Genomic DNA, 20205 nt, shown 5'->3' with positions numbered 1-20205 from the left:
AGATTGTAAAGATGAAAAGTGAGCAGAGGAAAATGAGCGTTTCAGGAGAAGGAGGCAGTTTCCTCTTTTTCCCTCTGGCAGCCTCACAGCAGGGAGTTATGAGGTAGCCCCAACCTACCTCACATCTCCCCCGCTGTGCAAGAACAAGCTCAGCAACACACGCATCCTCTCTCTTTTGCGAGTGCATACGTGCACATCTACAGTGCTGCATGCCGATGAACCCATTTTCTTGGAGCACCTACACAAGCTGCAATATACAGATCATGTTTCACAGCGCTACAGCGAGAGCCAAACACCTCCCTCTGTTTGTGCTTCATTCTAGCTTCTCCTTCTCTTCCCAACCACACACACCAACACCTTCCTCTTGTGAATTTTATTTTTATCCTTAAAATAAAGACAACTATAAATTAGGATAACCAAACCTGATTTATTACCTCCTACACCTCCCCACTGTGTGTTCAACAGGAAGCTAAAGACTGGTGCTGTTAAATTGTTCACAAAACAGCAGGAGCTCGGTTTGAGGCCACAGTGGGCCAAAAACACACACAATGACCTCCAGCAAGGACAAAATGTATCTGGATGTCTCTGTGAGCATCTGTCTCACTGTGTAAGTGTAGCACAGTGTCTGTGCGTGCACGGCTGGAGAAGAGATACAGCACAGCTGAAAGCCAGCACTCAGACGAGGACCCGGTGCATCGTCTGTGTCTCATCTCAGCCAGTTTACTTACAAACTCTTCAAGTTTGAATTTTAAAGCCAACAATGTGAATGAACCTTATTTACATGTGGCGTTCATCTCAAAGAAACCAGAGTGAGTGTAAATTGTTATTCTAAAAAAAATAATGCTTCTCGGCTTACTGCGGATCCACTTCAGTATCATAAGGGAAGTAACAGCAGCTCAAGGGAACAAAGCAATAAGTAAAACTTAACATAAATTCACATGGTAATGCACTCAGCATTGGGCAATGACTTTCCATATTACAGAGGGACATGTTTTTAGAGGGAAAAAAGTGTTTTTGTAGAGAGCAAAGAAGAATTTGCACAGGCGTGCAGAGACACAAGTATAATGAACAAATATTAGCAGTGATATTTGGGATTTAAAATGAAGATAAACTATTCCAATCTCTGGGGCCCCAATTGTGTATCTCACACACACACACACACACACACACACACACACACACACACACACACACACACACACAGAGTCCTGAATTCATTACTGAAGTCTCATCCAGACGTTCAATGGGTACACAAAGGAATTCTTCAGCAGAAGGTGAAAGAAAATGGCCCACAAGTTAATCGAAAATGACCGTTTTATCAACAATGGCCATCAACGGTGATATTGGCACCTGTGACAAGGTTGAAAAGAACTGTGGGTAATTTGGTTTCACAAAATGAAGCGCACGCACGCGCACACACACACACACACACGCGCGCGCTAAGTTCTCCTCCTGCCTTTATTCAGCCCAACCGTTGAGCACGATGACAAATAGAGCCGCAGAATTGTGCTGCTCTGCAATTACATTGAGACGTGGGGTCAAAATTCCCACGTAGACTGAGTGAGATGAAATATAAACTGGCTCTCCTCTAACTGACTTTATAGAAATAATTAAATAAGCTGCATTTATAACTGTTATTAAATAACAGCAGCACACGAGAACTAAAGTGTAATCCCAGCACATTTAGCTTAGCTTGCACCGATTAGAGATGACGACTGTGGTGGGTAATTAAGGGCAAACAATATACAAGTTGCATGAAAAATGGAGGCCACATTACCTTTCCAAAGCTCCCTTTCCCGATGGCCCGCAGTATCTGGAAGTGGTCAAAGTTTACTGTGGAGAAAATGAGAAGCAGTTAGTGAGAACGCGTCAGTTTGAGCTGAGCTATAAAACAGGGAACATGACATGTACAGCACTGTGCAAAAGTCTTGAGCCATCCCTCATTTCTTTATTTGCTTCCAGGGATCCGGACTTCCCTATAATCTTTAAAGTGGTATTAAGGAATAGCTCTCCAGGCTTTTTAAAGTGTCTCTGATTTTTAATCCAGGGGTCGTATTTGACCAGTTTTTGTCTGTTAAGACCCTTCACACTAATCTATGAAGCATTCAAACATAAACAGACACCTAAGTCACGGAAAGGACCAGAAAACTTAACAAAGAACCAATTTCAAATTGTATCTTTACACATTTACTTGCAGCCTATTGCAAAAAACAAAACCCCACATCATTTGTTCTCACTTCTTTAGTTAAAGAATGCAGTTAATAACACTGTTAACACAGACTGACCTGGCAAAACATGAAAAAAAATAAGGGGTGGTTCAAGACTTTGCTCGGTACTGTATGGGAAATGGAAATCCAGACTCTTTCTGTGCACTTCACAATGTATTGCTGCACTTTGGCAGTACTGTGCAGATTAAATGTTTTTTCAAAGAATTAAAAAGTAGGAGCGCAGTGGGAGAGAATAATGCGTGTGTTGGATAATGAAACGTGAAAGATTGAAAGGTGGAAATAATGAATCACAACAGTCAAAATGTGAAAAACAAAAACATTTTCCCTGGAGGATCTGTACACTGACACACCGTCACAGTATCGACGATTAGCAAGCAAAACAAAACCCCAGAAATAACATTTATTAAATGAAGACTCAGCTAAACCTTTTTTAAACTTCACATCTGAATAACAAATAACACACGCAGCACATAGAAACAAATATCTAAAACGAGTTAGATCCCAGAAAGTTAGACACACTTTCATAAGTTTTATGATCGACTTTTACGAGATTAAATTTGAGCAAGTAAAGACATTTCACATGAAGACCAGAGGCAGGAGAGTTGTATTTCAGAAAGACATCCAGCTCAGAGCGCTGAACTCATTCATCTTATTTTATTTTCCTATTTCAGTATGCATAATAACACAGCCAGATGTTTTCATTCATTGCCACTGAAGCAGATGCATGTTTGTGTTCTGCAGACTGATTGAATCCTTCTGTACGCAGCTTAAAATCAGTCCTGAGGGACATGGTTGAATGGAAGTGGTGAGGAAGAGTGTCATGTTTTTTCCTCTGTAATAAATAAACTAAACAATAATGTTTTCCAAATATATTTTTTATGAGCGCTGAACATGTGATCAAGATTAGACGATAAATACAAGATTAATTTCACTATTCTGCTGTATTTCTACTCAACACCCATGTGACTCACTTTTGAATTAAATTAATGCAACGTGTGAGACTAATATTTTTAATCAGATCTCAATTTATGCAATTTTAATTCCAAAATATCCATCATAGACCCCAGAAAAAGCATGAATAAAAGAACACCCAATCCATGATATTAAAAAGCCTTGATCATTAATAGCAAGTCTTTTTAATATCAACCAATAAGAGTAAAGTTAGCTTAAAGGCAAAAAGGCCAAAACCCCGGTTTTTCAGGCAGAGGAGAAAAAGAGGAGCTTGGTGTAAGATAAAGAAGCTTTTTTTTAAACTGTGAATCGTGCAAAGCTACTCTAGTAGAGTCCAAGAATAAGAATATCATGTTGGAAATGAGCATGAGGATGATCAAAACACATTCCCTCCAACAAATAAATACCATGGAGAGCAGAGCTGCTTCATCATTTAAAAAAACAAAACAAAACAAAACAAAAGAACGTCTTTGGCTGAGCACAAACAAGCGCTCAGGAATCAGATTAACCAACAACAGACACGATTTCTTCCAACAACTCAGAGTAAAGAGTAATGAGCTAACACTGAGTAACTGTTGGCCAGTAAAATCAACAGTTTCTAACTTTCACATTCAGCAGCTCATTAAGACACTTCAAATAAATCTAATTAAGACATTTAAATGTTGGTTGTATTTTCCTTCCTGATGCATGTGAAAGGTTAAGACTTACATCTCCAAATGTACTGGAACTGATTTGAACCAGAGGACTCAGCCACACTGTTACTATGTACTGCATAAACATGTTTACCGATGAAGGTAAATCAGATGCTGTCCTGACTGTGTGGCTAAATTTTGTGCTGAAAGCATCCAATCAATTTAATATGATTAACTTGCTATGAGAGGTTTTACTCCAAGTGTGACTTTTTCTGGGTTCATACACCTTTCAGGGTCAAATTCAAGCACTTTGTAAGCACGTTCAATGTCCATTTTCAAACTTTTCCAGCACATTACCATAAAAAAGATGCATATTTCACTTCGTAAGACCATGGTCTTACTTCGTAAGACCATGTAAGACCATGGTCTTACGACCATGTGAAAGGCTAAATTAATAAGTCTTCACATCAAATATTGATGCTTCTTTCTTATGTGACACAAAAAATAGGAGACACATCTTTGCTTATGTTGTTTTTTTAAGTTCATTCATTCAAAACTAACTGTAAGATGCTTAACTACATTGCAGTCTGTGTTATTGTTGTAGTCTTAAATTATCACCTTTAAAGTGTTTGTGCTAATAACATCATGTACAGTAAGACAGGCATAGAGAACAGCACTGACTGGGAGAGGCTTTGAACAGATGACATACTCAGTTCAATTCAACACTTTAGACTTTAAAAATGCACAAGCGTCTTTCTATTTATTTAATCTATCATCTGTGATATTATTATGTACAGTTATAATGTACTGTTCATCTCCCTTAAATAAACAGGCAGCCTTAAAGTATGAAATAGTCATTTGTCTACTACTGTCTCAGGGGCTGATCGTGCTCCACAGGCCTCAATGTGAGCTTGAAGCCATTATGTTTAAGTTGTTTAATGATAAACAGATTTTGAATGAAAGCGAGGAAACTTCGGTAGCACAAAAAGTGGCTTTTCTTTGTTCCCATATGGTTCAGTCATATTACCGTTATTTCCCCCTAAGGTGTTCCCAAAGACACCAGGTTAATACTTGAAGAAGCTGCAGCAATACACAAAAATATAATCAATATCCTATTTACTTGGTGACAACGCCGCTTTTAGCCTTCAATCAGAAAGCCTTAAGTTCGCTAGTTAAGCATCGGGCTAACGTTTAAAGCTTTCACTTGAGGGAAGTAACTCGTATTACTGCTACTGCTGTGTAATCTTAGTTAAATTCACAGCATATTCTACAAGTTACCCCGCAATAACTAACTGTTATAATAGCGGCACCGTATTGTATCGCACTGAGTGCATTTCAATCATTTATCCCGCGAGTTTGCTAGCTAGCAAAATAATAATACCAATTTTAAGAAATAACGTGTGTAACGTACACACTCGAGAAGATTATTTACTAGGACTTACGCAAACTCCCCCGTTGTGAAAACGTACAAATCCTTCTTGAAGACTCCTTCTTGTATTTTTCGTTTTCCAGCAAACACTCATTAAAACGGCAACCTCCGGGCACGTTAGTGCACTCACCCACGACTGCTCGGGGAGGCGGTGGGGGGTCACACATTGAAACAGACTGACGTGCAGAGGTACGAGGCAGCCCAGGCAGAGAAATGTTGCTTTTAGACTTTGCGACTCATTTTATTTCTCTATCTGATAAGAAAACTATTCAATCAGATAGTTATTTGTGGTGAATGAAATACGGTTACAGTTTCAAGAAGTTTTAAGCACCAAATCCGAAATCCACGCACTACAATATTAAAATCCAAGATTTTTCAAGGATTTCAAGCACCCGTACCAAACCTGGATATGAAGCTGATGATTGTTAAAATAAATAGAACATTTTAATCAATTTCTTGTTTGCTCCAAATCTACGACATGACTATATACAGAAAAGCTTGACATGGTATGCAAAAAAAAAAAAAACCGAAAAAAATAAATACAAATACGCGAACAAAAATGTTTTAACTGTCAGTTTCGTCATTTTAAAACTCTCCAAAACTAACATTTTCTTTGATTGACTGATATTAAATTGATTAGGGTCAAATTTAGTGTGAACAATATTACACAAACAAACACGTGTGTGCGCATGCGCACATGTTAGAATCGCTCTTCGATCCCTTGTGACGTGGTAATTTTGCTTTGATCCTTTCTGAGGCGGTAACTTTGCTTTGATCCCAAAACCCTTAAATAGGAGCGCTCACCTATTATACTTTATGCTTAACGGACATTGACCTGCAGCAACTAAAACCCTGGAGAAGTTTTGAGAGCATTTTACGGAGAAACCAAAACAAGTTCAGTTTTCTTTCTCACCAATTCACAGCGCAAACAGACACATTACACCATGTCAGCCAACCCATCCTTCAGCTCAGATGAGCTTGAAATATCTAAAGGGACCATTTTGGGAGATCACCACGTGGTGGAGGCTTTCCTTGGAGAAGGAAGCTTTGGTGTCGTAACCAAATGTCGCGATACAAAAAACAACCAAACTGTGGCTATTAAAGTCAACAAGAGCGACCCTGAAATTCTGCAACAGGCAAAACAGGAAATTTTCATCCTGGAGCAACTGCAACGCTTGGATCCAGACAGGTGCAACATTGTCGAATGGAACGGCTATTTCCTCGATGGAGAGCGCATTTGCTTAAATTTTGAACTCCTGGACCAAAGCCTGTCAGACTACATAGGGGACCGGAATAACCAGGGTCTCCCAATAAGAGAACTCAGGCCAATTTTGCATCAGCTCGCAAATGCTCTGTTCCACCTGGGTTCTGTGGGAATAGTGCATGCTGACCTCAAACCTGTCAACATAATGGTTGTGAACCGCCATGAGTCTCCCATCAAAGTCAAACTTATAGACTTTGGCATCGCATGTAACACTTCTGCAGTGATTGCTGGTGGTGCTGTGGGGACAATTGGTTATTGTGCACCTGAGATTATGCTTGGCACACCATATGATGAAGCAATTGACATGTGGTCTCTGGGGCTGGTAGCTGTGGAGCTTGCTACAGGCCTGCCTCTCTATCCTGGGGAAGACGATTATGATGTTTTGAAATTCATAATTGAAACCCAGGGTCAGCTACCAGATCATCTTCTAGAGTCTGGCTTGTACACTGACTGCTATTTCATCGAGGATAACTACAACGAACAGCGCTGGACATTTAAGACCCAAGAACAATTTCAAGACGAGACAGAGTATCAATCCAAAGAAACTCGATCGATAAAACTTAAGTGTCTAGATGACCTCGAACAACTACTGGAGGTTAGGCGAGGACCTGAAAATGGCCAACCATTATTTGTAAGGCTAATCAAACAGATGTTGGCCTTGGATGCAAATCAGCGCATAACACCATCGGAGGTTCTGAAGCATCCCTTTTTCGACACTGGCCTCTCAAAGAGAGCCCCCTGCCTTGACATAAATAGCACAGGGGGAGAAAACCTTGTGCTCTCTCAGCAGCCTTCAAGCTGGAACAGTCATGAATCGCAAAATTCAACTGCAGTTTCCAAAATTCAGTTGAATTTCCTCAAAAGGACAGGTCAACACCTCAGCCAACCCATCTTCCTCTGAAGATGATCTTGAAATAACGGAAGGGACCATTTTGGGAGATCACCACGTGGTGGAGGCTTTCCTTGGAGAAGGAGGCTTTGGATTGGTAACCAGATGTCGCGATACAAAAAACAACCAAACTGTGGCTATTAAAGTCAACAAGAGCGACCCTGAAATTCTGCTACAGGCAAAACTGGAAATTTTCATCCTGGAGCAGCTACGACGCTTGGATCCAGACAGGTGCAACATTGTCGAATGGAACGGCTATTTCCTCGATGGAGAGCGCATTTGCTTAAATTTTGAACTCCTTGACCAAAGCCTGTGGGACTACATAAGGGACCGGAATAACCAAGGTCTCCCAATAAGAGAACTCAGGCCAATTTTGCATCAGCTCGCAAATGCTCTGTTCCACCTGGGTTCTGTGGGAATAGTGCATGCTGACCTCAAACCTGGAAACATCATGGTTGTGAACCGCCATGAGTCTCCCGTCAAAGTCAAACTTATAGACTTTGGCCTCGCATGTCCTGCTTCTGCACTGATTCCTGGTGACCGTGTGGGGACGGTTGGTTATTGTGCACCTGAGGTTATGCTTGGCATTCCATATCATGAAGCAATTGACATGTGGGCTCTGGGGCTGGTAGCTGTGGAGCTTGCTACAGGGGTGCCTCTCTATCCTGGGGAAGACGATTATGATGTTTTGAAATTCATAATTGAAACCCAGGGTCAGCTACCAGATCATCTTCTAGAGTCTGGCTTGTACACTGACTGCTATTTCATCGAGGATAACTACAACGAACAGCGCTGGACATTTAAGACCCAAGAACAATTTCAATACGAGACAGATTATCAATCCAAGGAAACTCGATATATAAAACTTAAGCGTCTCGATGACCTCGAACAACTACTGAAGGTTAGGCGAGGACCTGAAAATGGCCAACCATTATTTGTAAGGCTAATCAAACAGATGTTGGCCTTGGATGCAAATCAGCGCATAACACCTTCGGAGCTTCTGAAGCATCCCTTTTTCGACCCTGGCCTCTCAGGGAAAGCCCCCTGCACTGACATGAATAGCACAGGGGGAGAAAACCTTGTGCTCTCTCAGCAGCCTTCAAGCTGGAAAAGTCATGGAGCACAAAAATTCAACTGCAGTTTCCAAAACTCAGTTGAATTTCCTCAAAAAGGACAGGTCAACACCTCAGCCAACCCATCTTCCTCTGAAGATGATCTTGAAATAACAGAAGGGACCATTTTGGGAGATCACCACGTGGTGGAGGCTTTCCTTGGAGAAGGAGGCTTTGGTTTGGTAACCAGATGTCGCGATACAAAAAACAACCAAACTGTGGCTATTAAAGTCAACAAGAGCGACCCTGGAATTCTGCTACAGGCAAAACTGGAAATTTTCGTCCTGGAGCAGCTACGACGCTTGGATCCAGACAGGTGCAACATTGTCGAATGGAACGGCTATTTCCTCGATGGAGAGCGCATTTGCTTAAATTTTGAACTCCTCGACCAAAGCCTGTGGGACTACATAAGGGACCGGAATAACCAAGGTCTCCCAATAAGAGAACTCAGGCCAATTTTGCATCAGCTCATAAATGCTCTGTTCCACCTGGGTTCTGTGGGAATAGTGCATGCTGACCTCAAACCTGGAAACATCATGGTTGTGAACCGCCATGAGTCCCCTATCAAAGTCAAACTTATAGACTTTGGCCTCGCATTTCCTGCTTCTGCACTGATTCCTGGTTACCGTGTGGGGACGGTTGGTTATTGTGCACCTGAGGTTATGCTTGGCCTTCCATATCATGAAGCAATTGACATGTGGTCTCTGGGGCTGGTAGCTGTGGAGCTTGCTACAGGCCTGCCTCTTTATCCTGGGGAAGACTATTATGATGTTCTGAAGTTCATAATTGAAACTCAGGGTCAGCTACCAGATCATCTTCTAGAGTCTGGCTTGTACACTGATTGGTATTTCATCGAGGATAACTTCAACGAACAGCGCTGGACATTTAAGACCCAAGAACAATTTCAATACGAGACAGGTTATCAATCCAAAGAAACTCGATATATAAAACTTAAGTGTCTCGATCACCTCGAACGACTACTGAAGGTTAGGCGAGGACCTGAAAATGGCCAACCATTATTTGTAAGGCTAATCAAAGAAATGTTGGCCTTGGATGCAAATCAGCGCATAACACCCTCGGAGGTTCTGAAGCATCCCTTTTTCGACCCTGACCTCTCAAGGAGAACCCCAGGCACCGATATGAATAGCACAGGGGAGAAAACCTTGTGCTTTCTCAGCAATCGTCCGATTGTTTGGGTGGCCAAAATTCTAGGGGAGCTAGAAATTCTTGTGGAAAAAAAGCGCAAAACAATAACATCAACAAAAACAACCAATGAATATGGTCTTAAACTTGGCCACAATTTGGCTTGAAATCCATCAACTAATCTCTCAATATTCAAAGCAGAGCAGCAGACAACTTACCATCACATCAGTCCTTCAATCAGACCTACAACAAATGTCTTCCTTCTCTCACCCCAACCGGTCGCAGCAGATGGCCGCCCCTCCCTGAGCCTGGTTCTGCTGGAGGTTTCTTCCTGTAAAAGGGAGTTTTCCTTCCCACTGTCGCCAAAGTGCTTGCTCATAGGGGTCATATGATTGTTGGGTTCTCTGTATGTATTATTGTAGGGTCTACCTTACAATAATACATACAGCCTTGAAGTGACTGGTGGTATGATTTGCTGCTATATCAATAAAATTGAATTGAATTGAATTCAAGGTGAATTCGGAACTAATTGGAAACATACTGGATATTAAATAAACCTGCTTTGAGCATTAAATAATTGTTGTTTGAAATTCTTTATAACTATATAAATATAGTGCCACTTTTCTACTGTTTAAATTGCAACTGTTTAAAACTGACTCATTTATTCATACACTCGAACATAAACACACACACGGTAAATGGCCTGTATTTGTATAGCACTTTACATTCAGTCATCCACCCATTCACACACTGGTGATGGCAAGCTACATTGTAGCCACAGCTGCCCTGGGGCGCACTGACAGAGGCGAGGCTGCCGGCTGCCGGACACTGGCGCCACCGGGGCTTCTGACCACCACCAGTAGGCAACGGGTGAAGTGTCTTGCCCAAGGACACAACGACCGAGACTATCGGAGCTGGGGCTCAAACCGGCAACCTTCCAATTACAGGACGAACTGCGAACTCTTGAGGCACGATTGCCCTATATACACATATACTTTACAGTACCAGTCAGTGCTTACATACTAGTTCTTTTCCCTACTTTTTCATGCTTACTGGTACAAATGCCTGTTACTAGAGTTAAATGCTATCAATGTATTCTCACAGTTATCGAACTGTACAAATGCATACAAAATAACGCTCACGTAAACATAACTGTGCACTAGTTTGCCCTTATTGCTGCAGTTTGTTTCAAATCACTTTGAATAAAGCTCAGCTTCTCTCAAGCTCTCTCTTACTCTCTCTCGCTTTCTCTCTCTCACTCTCACACACACACACACACACACACACACACACACACACACACACACACACATGTAACGTTTCAGCATCTGTGTGCCACTTTCTTCTGTCCAGTAATGCGTATTCCAAACTTAAAGTCTGAATTGCTCCTCCTCTTTCTAGGTTCTAACAATATCTCTTCTTAAGATCTTGATTAAGACCATCCATCCATCCTCATCCGCTTTATCCGAAGTCGGGTCGCGGGGGCAGCAGCCTAAGCAGAGAAGCCCAGACCTCCCTCTCCCCAGCCACCTCCTCCAGCTCATCCGGGGGAACACCAAGGCGTTCCCAGGCCAGCCGAGAGATATAATCTCTCCAGCGCGTCCTGGGTCTGCCCCTGGGCCTCCTCCCGTGGGACATGCCCGAACACCTCACCCAGGAGGCGCCCAGGGGCATCCTTGTCAGATGCCCGAACCACCTCAACTGGCTCCTTTCGATGTGGAGGAGCAGCGGCTCTACTCTGAGCCCCTCCCGGATGGCCGAACTTCTCACCCTATCTCTAAGGGAGAGGCCAGCCACCCTTCGGAGGAAGCTCATTTCTGCCGCTTGTACCCGCGATCTCGTTCTTTCGGTCACTACCCACAGCTCGTGGCCATAGGTGAGGGTCGGGACGTAGATCGACCGGTAAATTGAGAGCTTCGCTTTTACACTCAGCTCCTTCTTCACCACGACGGACCGGTGCAGCGTCCGCATCACTGCAGCCGCAGCACCAATCCGTCTGTCGATCTCCGGCTCCCTTCTCCCATCACTCGCGAACAAGACCCCGAGATACTTGAACTCCTCCACTTGGGGCAGGAACTCATCCCCGATTAAGACCAGCGAAAACTAAATGGATGAATGGAAACAAGGAACAATGTTCAGAGAGTAAAGTATTTCTTATTTTAAGCCTCATCTATTTAAACGACGTGGTGTCTGTTTTGTAAATCATCAGCCTTTTACAGCTGAGAGGAAACAGTCAGCTAGTGTATCTCCTGATGCAGGACCTGATGCAGCTCATTTTGGGTACTACGATCACCAAGCATTTAGAAAATCTGTTAGAGGATAATAAAGTGTTTTCACCATCTTGGCCAAGAAGAAAAACACATTTTAGCATATAAATTAGCAGTCTCTTCTAAACAAGTCCTTTAGCATGCCGATGTTAAAAAAAATATAACAAAAGGCATCTATCATATTGCTAAAAGTACTAATTACAGTGTTTTTAATTGTTTAGTTATTTTAATAGTTTAATTCAAGCGTATCACTGCATTGAGAAATGGGTGGTTATCTATCTGTTGGATAATGGGATTAAGCAGTGTTTTGTTGACGTTCATAAAAGACAAAATATGTAAAACAATTAATAATGAATGAGTCTGTTCAATGAAAACACTTTACAAAAGAGAAAAAAGTATCCAGCTATATTATAGCATGCATCAGCTCAGTAGTTGAGATCACAGCTCACTGCGAGGAAAGTCTTTATGATCGTACACAAATGAGCCTCGAAACTGCAACTAAACAGTCACTGTGAGGCAGAGCTGTGGTGGTAATAAGGATAATGACAAGCACAATGAAACCTCTGCACAAGCATTTTCCTGACAAGAACAGATCCATTATTACTATTATTATAAGATTACTTCATGTACCACAGATTATCATCACATATTATTGTTACTTCCTACATCCACCTATGAAAGTACTAAAGAAGAAGCTGAAGGCTCCAAGGTAAGCTCTTTGTCTATAGAAAGAATGTAGCCCTGAATTTATGAGACAGGCAAAGATACCAAAATACAAAAACAGATGCAAAAAACTGCACAAAAATGTAAATGTAACATATATAAAAAATATATTAAAAAAATTTAAAAAGTAAATAAACATAAAGATTTATAAAAATATGTACAAAAAACAAAATATGTAGCCAAAATACCAAAACCACAGAACAAAAGAGAAATACGCACTTTTCTAAACATTGTACACTGCAAGGTTTCCTGTTCAAGGTTAACCCTGCATGTGCAGACTCCAGCTGTGGTAATGCGGGCGGATGAAGATGGTCACTGATGGACCTCCACCCCTGCCTTCTGGTCATCTGTGTTACTGATTAAGACTTACCTCTGCTCTGTGCATGTGTGTGCATGTGTAACAGTGCCCCAAGCAGATTAGGGCACAGCAGGCGTGATGCCAACACATGCAGCTTCTCCTTAGAAGTCACTCAGCGCCCCGTCCGTGTAGACAAAGAGCAATAATGGGAGAAAAAAAACACAGACTAGGCTCCTCCAGGCAGACCCATTGCTAACCAGCCTCTGAGTGCTGAATGAGAAGGCAGACCCCCGCCATGCCAGGTGATTTCAAAGGCAAGGGTGTGTTATCTGTAGTTTGTGTGGGAGACAGTGTGATACGCTCCCTCTGTACATGGCTAATCCCCTCATATGGCACAGCTCCGACTCCACCTCAGGGCCAAAACACAGAGGCACCGTAGCATGAATGTAGCTCTGTGCAATATTAAAAAGCATAAAGAAAATGAAATAATAATTGTGTGGATGCTGGAGGCATCCACACAATTGAGTTCCTGTTTCTCTTTATTGTGTGGATGCTGGAGGCATCCACACTATTGAGTTCCTGTTTCTCTTTATTCTTTATTATTATTATTCCGGGTGTTTCCGTACGTTTTTCGCCGTGGATCTACTTCCACAATTTTCAGCCGATTTTCACCGTTCAAATTTTAAACTATTCTGCTAATTTTTCCCTTTCCGGCTATATCTTTTGGTATTTTATACTGTTATACTTTTTAAAATATTAAGCTTTTTCCTTTAATTTGTCCCATTGAAATGAATGGGAAACTTCCGCAATTCTGCTAAAACTTGCTTGTTTTTGAAACTTAACTACTTTTTCCTACTTTCACGTAGAACAACCATTCAAACTTTAAAATGTTCTCAAATTATTGGGCTATTCAGGAATAAATCAGCTTTTTCAAATCTTTTACCGTTTTACTTTTATCCCTCTTTAAGTTTTGAGTTGCAAAATTGTGATTTTTCACAAAATACATGCGTTGTTATGGTTGCTATGCACTTGGCTTCCAGTGTGCCACTGAAGGTTTTGCAGTCTTCTCTTCATGTCCGAACAACTTCTTGCTACTTGCTCAATTTTCACTCAACTTCCACAAATTATACATCAAAACGTAGGTATTTTGCTGGCTTTCAGAAAATGTCACCATCATTGTTGTGAGATTTATAGAATTTTGGCAAATCTCCTCAGACCAACACAAAGTCTCAAAAATCCCCATAGAAAGTCAATGGAGAGTTTGTTCAAAATCACAGCTTGATTTCTGTAATGAGAGGCATATTCGAATCGTCATATCTCCTTAACGAAGCAAAGTTAAGACATGAGGCTTGTCCCAGTATATCTTCAGACACTCCTGACGCTCACAATTCAAGAATTTCTTTCTCACCTATTACCGTTCTGAAATGAGTTAGACTTGTTTGAGGGTAGGAAATTCGTCCTTCGCTCAGATTTCTTCAGATTTCAAACTCTGGAAATGATGCACTTTTTTCTCTCGTCATATCTTTTGATGGATTTCCACAGAGACCTGAAAATTTCCATGACTGTTCACCAAAGCCTGCTGTCTCTTACGGTGAAAAAATGATATTGATACTCCAAATAGATTTAGAGTTAGAAAGCGTTGTTTGAGGGCAAGTCAAGGCAGTTTTGCTTTGCTCTACTCAGTTATGGTGCATTAGAAGTCAAATATCTTTAATAATTCATATTTTAATGATAAATTGTCAACACTTTAAGATTCCCCATCTCTTCTGAACAAAACGGTGTAAGAATGACCGTTCTAGCCCCTACGGTTAGGAAATTATGGTCATTTGTTTGAAGGAGTCGTCATTATGAGAAATAGACTGCAAAAATCCTGTGTCTCTCTGCTGCTGCGTGCACCTGTTTTGGCGGGAAAAAGTGCACAGGCTCTCTGATTGGTGGATTCAAATTCAGCAGCTCCCAGGCTGCTTGACTGAGCTAGAAACTTACTTCTCTCCCTGTGTGTGTGTGTGTGTGTGTGTGTGTGTGTGTGTGTGTGTGTGTGTGTGTGTGTGTGTGTGTGAGAGAGAGAGAGAGAGAGAGAGAGAGAGAGAAAAGCTTTCTATGAGATGATCTCATTGTAAGATTCAAAATCAATATATTTAGACTGGTTGACTGAATTGGATCTTGTGTGTGTGTGTGTGTGTGTGTGTGTGTGTGTGTGTGTGTGTGTGTGTGTGTGTGTGTGTATGTGAGAGAGAGAGAGAGAGAGAGAGAGAGAGAGAAAGCCTTTCTATGAGATGATCTCATTGTAAGATTCAAAATCAATATATTTAGACTGGTTGACTGAATTGGATCTTGTGTGTGTGTGTGTGTGTGTGTGTGTGACAGAGAGAGAGAGAGAGAGAGAGAGAGAGAGAGAAAGAAAGGCTTGTTATGGGATGATCTCATTGTAAGATTTAAATTCAATATATTTAGACTGGTTGACTGAATTGGATCCTGTGTGTGTGTGTGTGTGTGTGTGTGTGTGTGACAGAGAGAGGGAGAGAGAGAGAGAGAGAGAGAGAGAGAGAAAGCCTCTTTATGGGATGATCTCATTGTAAGATTCAACTTCAATATATTTAGACTGTTTGACTGAATTGGATCTTGTGTGTGTGTATGTGTGTGTGTGTGTGTGTGTGTGACAGAGAGAGAGAGAGAGAGAGAGAGAGAGAGAGAAGGCCTTTTTATGGGACGATCTCATTGTAAGATTTAAATTCAATATATTTAGACTGGTTGACTGAATTGGATCTTGTGTGTGGGTGCCCCTCTGTGCATGTGTGTTTCAATATGTGTCCATATTTGTAATTGTGTAAGTTATTACTATTCTGCTAAATTATAATTCTTCTGCTACTTTTCGGTATTTGTGCTAAATACAGTATTTGTGCTAAATCATACTATTTCCACTATTTTATCGAATTTGAGGTAAATATAATATTTCTGCGTAGTTATAGTATTTCTACCAAATCATATTACTACTAAAACATAGTATTTCTGCCAAATCTTGATAGTTCTGCTATGTTATTGTACTTGTAATTAATTATAGTATTTGTGCCAAAGCATAGTATTTCTGCCAAATCTTAGTATTATTGCTAAATCATAGTATTTGAACAAACTCATAGTATTTGAGCAAATTCACTCTTTTTGTGCCATAGCATAGTATATTTGCTGAATCACAGCATTTCTGCTATGTTGTAGTATTTGTCCTAAATCACAGAATTTCTGCAATGTTTAGGTATTTTTGGTTAAATAACGTATCTCTGTAATCTTGTACCATGTTTGCTAAATTCCTGTATTTCTGAGAAGTTATCATGTTTCTGCTAAGTTACAATAATTCTGCTAAGTTCTGCTAGGTTATTTTATTTCTGCCAAGTATTATGTTTTCTTTACATTATTGTAGTTCTGCTAAGTATTTACATTTTTGCTAAGTTCTTATGCTTCTGCAAAGTTATTACAATTTTTTGCTATTTTTCAGCTTTTTCAGCTAATTTTAGCAGACAGCTTCAGCGTTCCAGCATCCACACTGCATTTTCGCAGGAAATGCAAATTTTTCTAGTTCTTTATTATTATTATTCTAGTTGCTTCCGTACGTTTTTCGCCGTGGATCTACTTCCACAATTTTCAGCCGATTTTCACCGTTCAAATTTTAAACTATTCTGCTGTTTTTGCTCTTTCCGGCAATATCTTTTGGTATTTTATACTATTATACTTTTTAAAATATTAAGCTTTTTTCCTTTAATTTGTCCCATTGAAATGAATGGGAAACTTTCGCAATTCTGCTAAAACTTGCTTGTTTTTGAAACTTAACTACTTTTTCCTACTTTCACCTAGAACAACCATTCAAACTTTAAAATGTTCTCCAATTATTGGGCTATTCGGGAATAAATCAGCTTTTTCAAATCTTTTACCGTTTTACTTTTATGCCTCTTAAAGTTTTGAGTTGCAAAATTGTGATTTTTCACAAAATACATGCGTTGTTATGGTTGCTATGCACTTGGCTTCCAGTGTGCCACTGAAGGTTTTGCAGTCTTCTCTTCATGTCCGAACAACTTCTTGCTACTTGCTCAATTTTCACTCAACTTCCACAAATTATACATCAAAACGTAGGTATTTTTGCTGGCTTTCAGAAAATGTCACCATCATTGTTGTGAGATTTATAGAATTTTGGCAAATCTCCTCAGACCAACACAAAGTCTCAAAAATCCCCATAGAAAGTCAATGGAGAGCTTGTTCAAAATCACAGCTTGATTTCTGTAATGAGAGGCATATTCGAATCGTCATATCTCCTTAACGAAGCAAAGTTAAGACATAAGGCTTGTCCCAGTATATCTTCAGACACTCCTGACGCTCACAATTCAAGAATTTCTTTCTCACCTATTACCGTTCTGAAATGAGTTACACTTGTTTGAGGGTAGGAAATTCGTCCTTCACTCAGATTTCTTCAGATTTCAAACTCTGGAAATGATCCACTTTTTTCTCTCGTCATATCTTTTTAATGGATATCAACAGAGACCTGAAAATTTCCATGATTGTTCACCAAAGCCTGCTGTCTCTTACGGTGAAAGAATGATATTGATACTCCAAATAGATTTAGAGTTAGAAAGCGTTGTTTGAGGGCAAGGCAAGGCAGTTTTTGCTTTGCTCTACTCAGTTATGGTGCATTAGAAGTCAAATATCTTTAATAATTCATATTTTAATGATAAATTCTCAACACTTTAAGATTCCCCCATCTCTTCTGAACAAAACGGTGTAAGAATGACCGTTCTAGCCCCTACGGTTAGGAAATTATGGTCATTTGTTTGAGGGGAGTCGTCATTATGAGAAATAGACTGCAAAAATCCTGTGTCTCTCTGTGCTGCGTGCACCTGTTTTGGCGGGAAAAAGTGCACAGGCTCTCTGATTGGTGGATTCAAATTCAGCAGCTCCCAGGCTGCTTGACTGAGCTAGAAACTTACTTCTCTGTCCCTGTGTGTGTGTGTGTGTGTGTGTGTGTGTGTGTGTGTGTGTGTGTGTGTGTGTGTGTGTGTGTGTGTGTGTGTGTGTGTGTGTGTGAGAGAGAGAGAGAGAGAGAGAGAGAGAGAGAAGGCCTTTTATGGGATGATCTCATTGTAAGATTTAAATTCAATATATTTAGACTGGTTGACTGAATTGGATCTTGTGTGTGTGTGTGTGTGTGTGTGTGTGTGTGTGTGTGTGTGTGTGTGTGTGTGTGTGTGTGAGAGAGAGAGAGCAAGCCTTTTATGGGATGATCTCATTGTAAGATTTAAATTCAATATATTTAGACTGGTTGACTGAATTGGATCTTGTGTGTGTGTGTGTGTGTGTGTGTGTGTGTGTGTGTGTGTGTGTGTGTGTGAGAGAGAGAGAAAGGAGGCGAGAGAGTTTTTATGGGAGCATCTTATTATATGATTTAAATTCAATATATTTAGACTGGTTGACTGAATTTGATCCTGTGTGTGTCTCTCTGTGCATGTGTGTTTCCATATGTGTCCATATTTGTGATTGTGTCACTGTTATACTTTTTTTGCTGATTTTTTCATTTAACAATTACATTTGAGGGACCCTTAGCATGTTCAGGATTCTTTCAGCTGTCCATTTTGCTTTTCCAATTTTTCTATTTAAGTTATTACTATTGTGTTGAGTCATAGCATTTCTGCTGCTTTTCAGTATTTGTGCTAAATACAGCATTTCTGCAAAATCATACTATGTCTGCTATTTTATGAGATTTGTGCTAAATACAGCATTTCTGCTAAATCATACTATTTCTGCTATTTCATAAGATTTGTAATAAATATAGTGTTTCTGGCAATTATAGTATTTCTGCCATTTTATAGTATTTGTGCTAAAACATAGTATTTCTACTAAATGTAGTATTTATGCTTAATCATACTATTTGTATATATTTCTGCCAGGTCCCCAGGCAGCTAATCCTCTGTGAGGACTGATACATACAAATACATATCAGGGCCTGCACGGCTTCCCAGCCAGCCAATCATATCTGGGGTCTGTCCTTTCTTCTCTCGTCATATCTCAGCGACAGATGTACAAAAGAGCAATGCAAATCACAGTCAAAGTACACGAAAAGTACGCTGATTCACCCAGTACAAGAATTATGCTTCTAGTCCACCTAGTTTTTGAGTTACACGACCTTTTGTAACTCCAAAAAAGCGGCGTTTTTTCGCCTCACCGCAATCTAATTCTGACTGCTCATCACCCTGTTTTCCAGGCGCTCGCTCTCCTTCCCAGTTGCACAGTTGGTAATGACACAGGTCTGCAACCTCAAAGGTCGTGCGTTCAATTACACCTTGGGCAACATGTGTTTTTTCCCTACAAATTAATACACTATCACAGACCACTAATTCATATTCATCATTTATTACAATTCTGCAACCTTTTATGATTTTAGCAGCTTTTGTAATATAGACCTCAGATTCTTGTTAACACTCCATGGCACAAATACTGTTCCCTTTAGGCTCTGTGTGTGTGTGTGTGTGTGTGTGTGTGTGTGTGAGAGAGAGAGAGAGAGAGAGCGAGAGAGAGCTTTTGATGGGAGCATCTTATTATATCACTTAAATTCAATATATTTAGACTGGTTGACTGAATTTGGTCCTGTGTGTGTCTCTCTGTGCATGTGTGTTTCCATATGTGCCCATATTTGTGATTGTGTCACTGTTATACTTTTTTTGCTGATTTTTTTTTTTCAATTAACAATTAGATTTGAGGGACCCTTAGCATGTTCAGGATTTTTCCAGCTGTCCATTTTGCTTTTCCAATTTTTCTATAAGTTATTACTGTTGTGCTAAGTCATAGCATTTCTGCTGCTTTTCAGTATTTGTGCTAAATGCAGCATTTCTGCTAAATCATACTATTTCTGCTATTTCATAAGACTTGTACTAAATATAGTGTTTCTGCCAAATATAGTATTTCTGCTTAATTATAGTATTTCTGCCATTTTATAGTATTTGTGCTAAAACATAGTATTTCTACTAAATGTAGTATTTATGCTTAATCATACTATTTGTATATATTTCTGCCAGGTCCCCAGGCAGCAAATCCTCTGTGAGGACTGATACATATAAAATTTACATATCAGGGCCTGCACGGCTTCCCAGCCAGCCAATCATATCTGAGGTCTGCCCTTTCTTCTCTCGTCATATCTCAGCGACAGATGTACAAAGAGCAATGCAAATCACAGTCAAAGTACACGAAAGTACGCTGATTCACCCAGTACAAGAATTATGCTTCTAGTCCACC

The 20205-nt window shown here is 40.3% G+C and overlaps 1 protein-coding gene across 4 annotated transcripts in view; it reads right to left on the bottom strand.

The window, feature by feature from the left end:
• Positions 1–20205, bottom strand: part of LOC120436074 (ribonuclease-like 3) — a 169999-nt gene that overhangs the window by 17188 nt on the left and 132606 nt on the right. For 2 of the 4 annotated variants that reach the window (XM_039606416.1, XM_039606417.1), the window contains exons 1-2: positions 5254–5626; positions 1778–1833 (exon numbers count right to left, since the gene is read on the bottom strand). In XM_039606416.1, coding sequence (XP_039462350.1) covers positions 1778–1833; positions 5254–5407 — 210 coding nt within the window. In that variant the 5' untranslated portion in view covers positions 5408–5626. Of the gene's footprint in view, positions 1–1777; positions 1834–5253; positions 5627–20205 lie in introns of those variants that run through there. The other 2 variants (XR_005610105.1, XR_005610107.1) reach the window with 1 other exon arrangement.

The sequence above is a fragment of the Oreochromis aureus genome, linkage group 23, assembly GCF_013358895.1.
Source record: "Oreochromis aureus strain Israel breed Guangdong linkage group 23, ZZ_aureus, whole genome shotgun sequence".
Classification (NCBI taxonomy): domain Eukaryota; kingdom Metazoa; phylum Chordata; class Actinopteri; order Cichliformes; family Cichlidae; genus Oreochromis; species Oreochromis aureus.
This window is presented reverse-complemented; position numbering and strand designations above follow the sequence as displayed.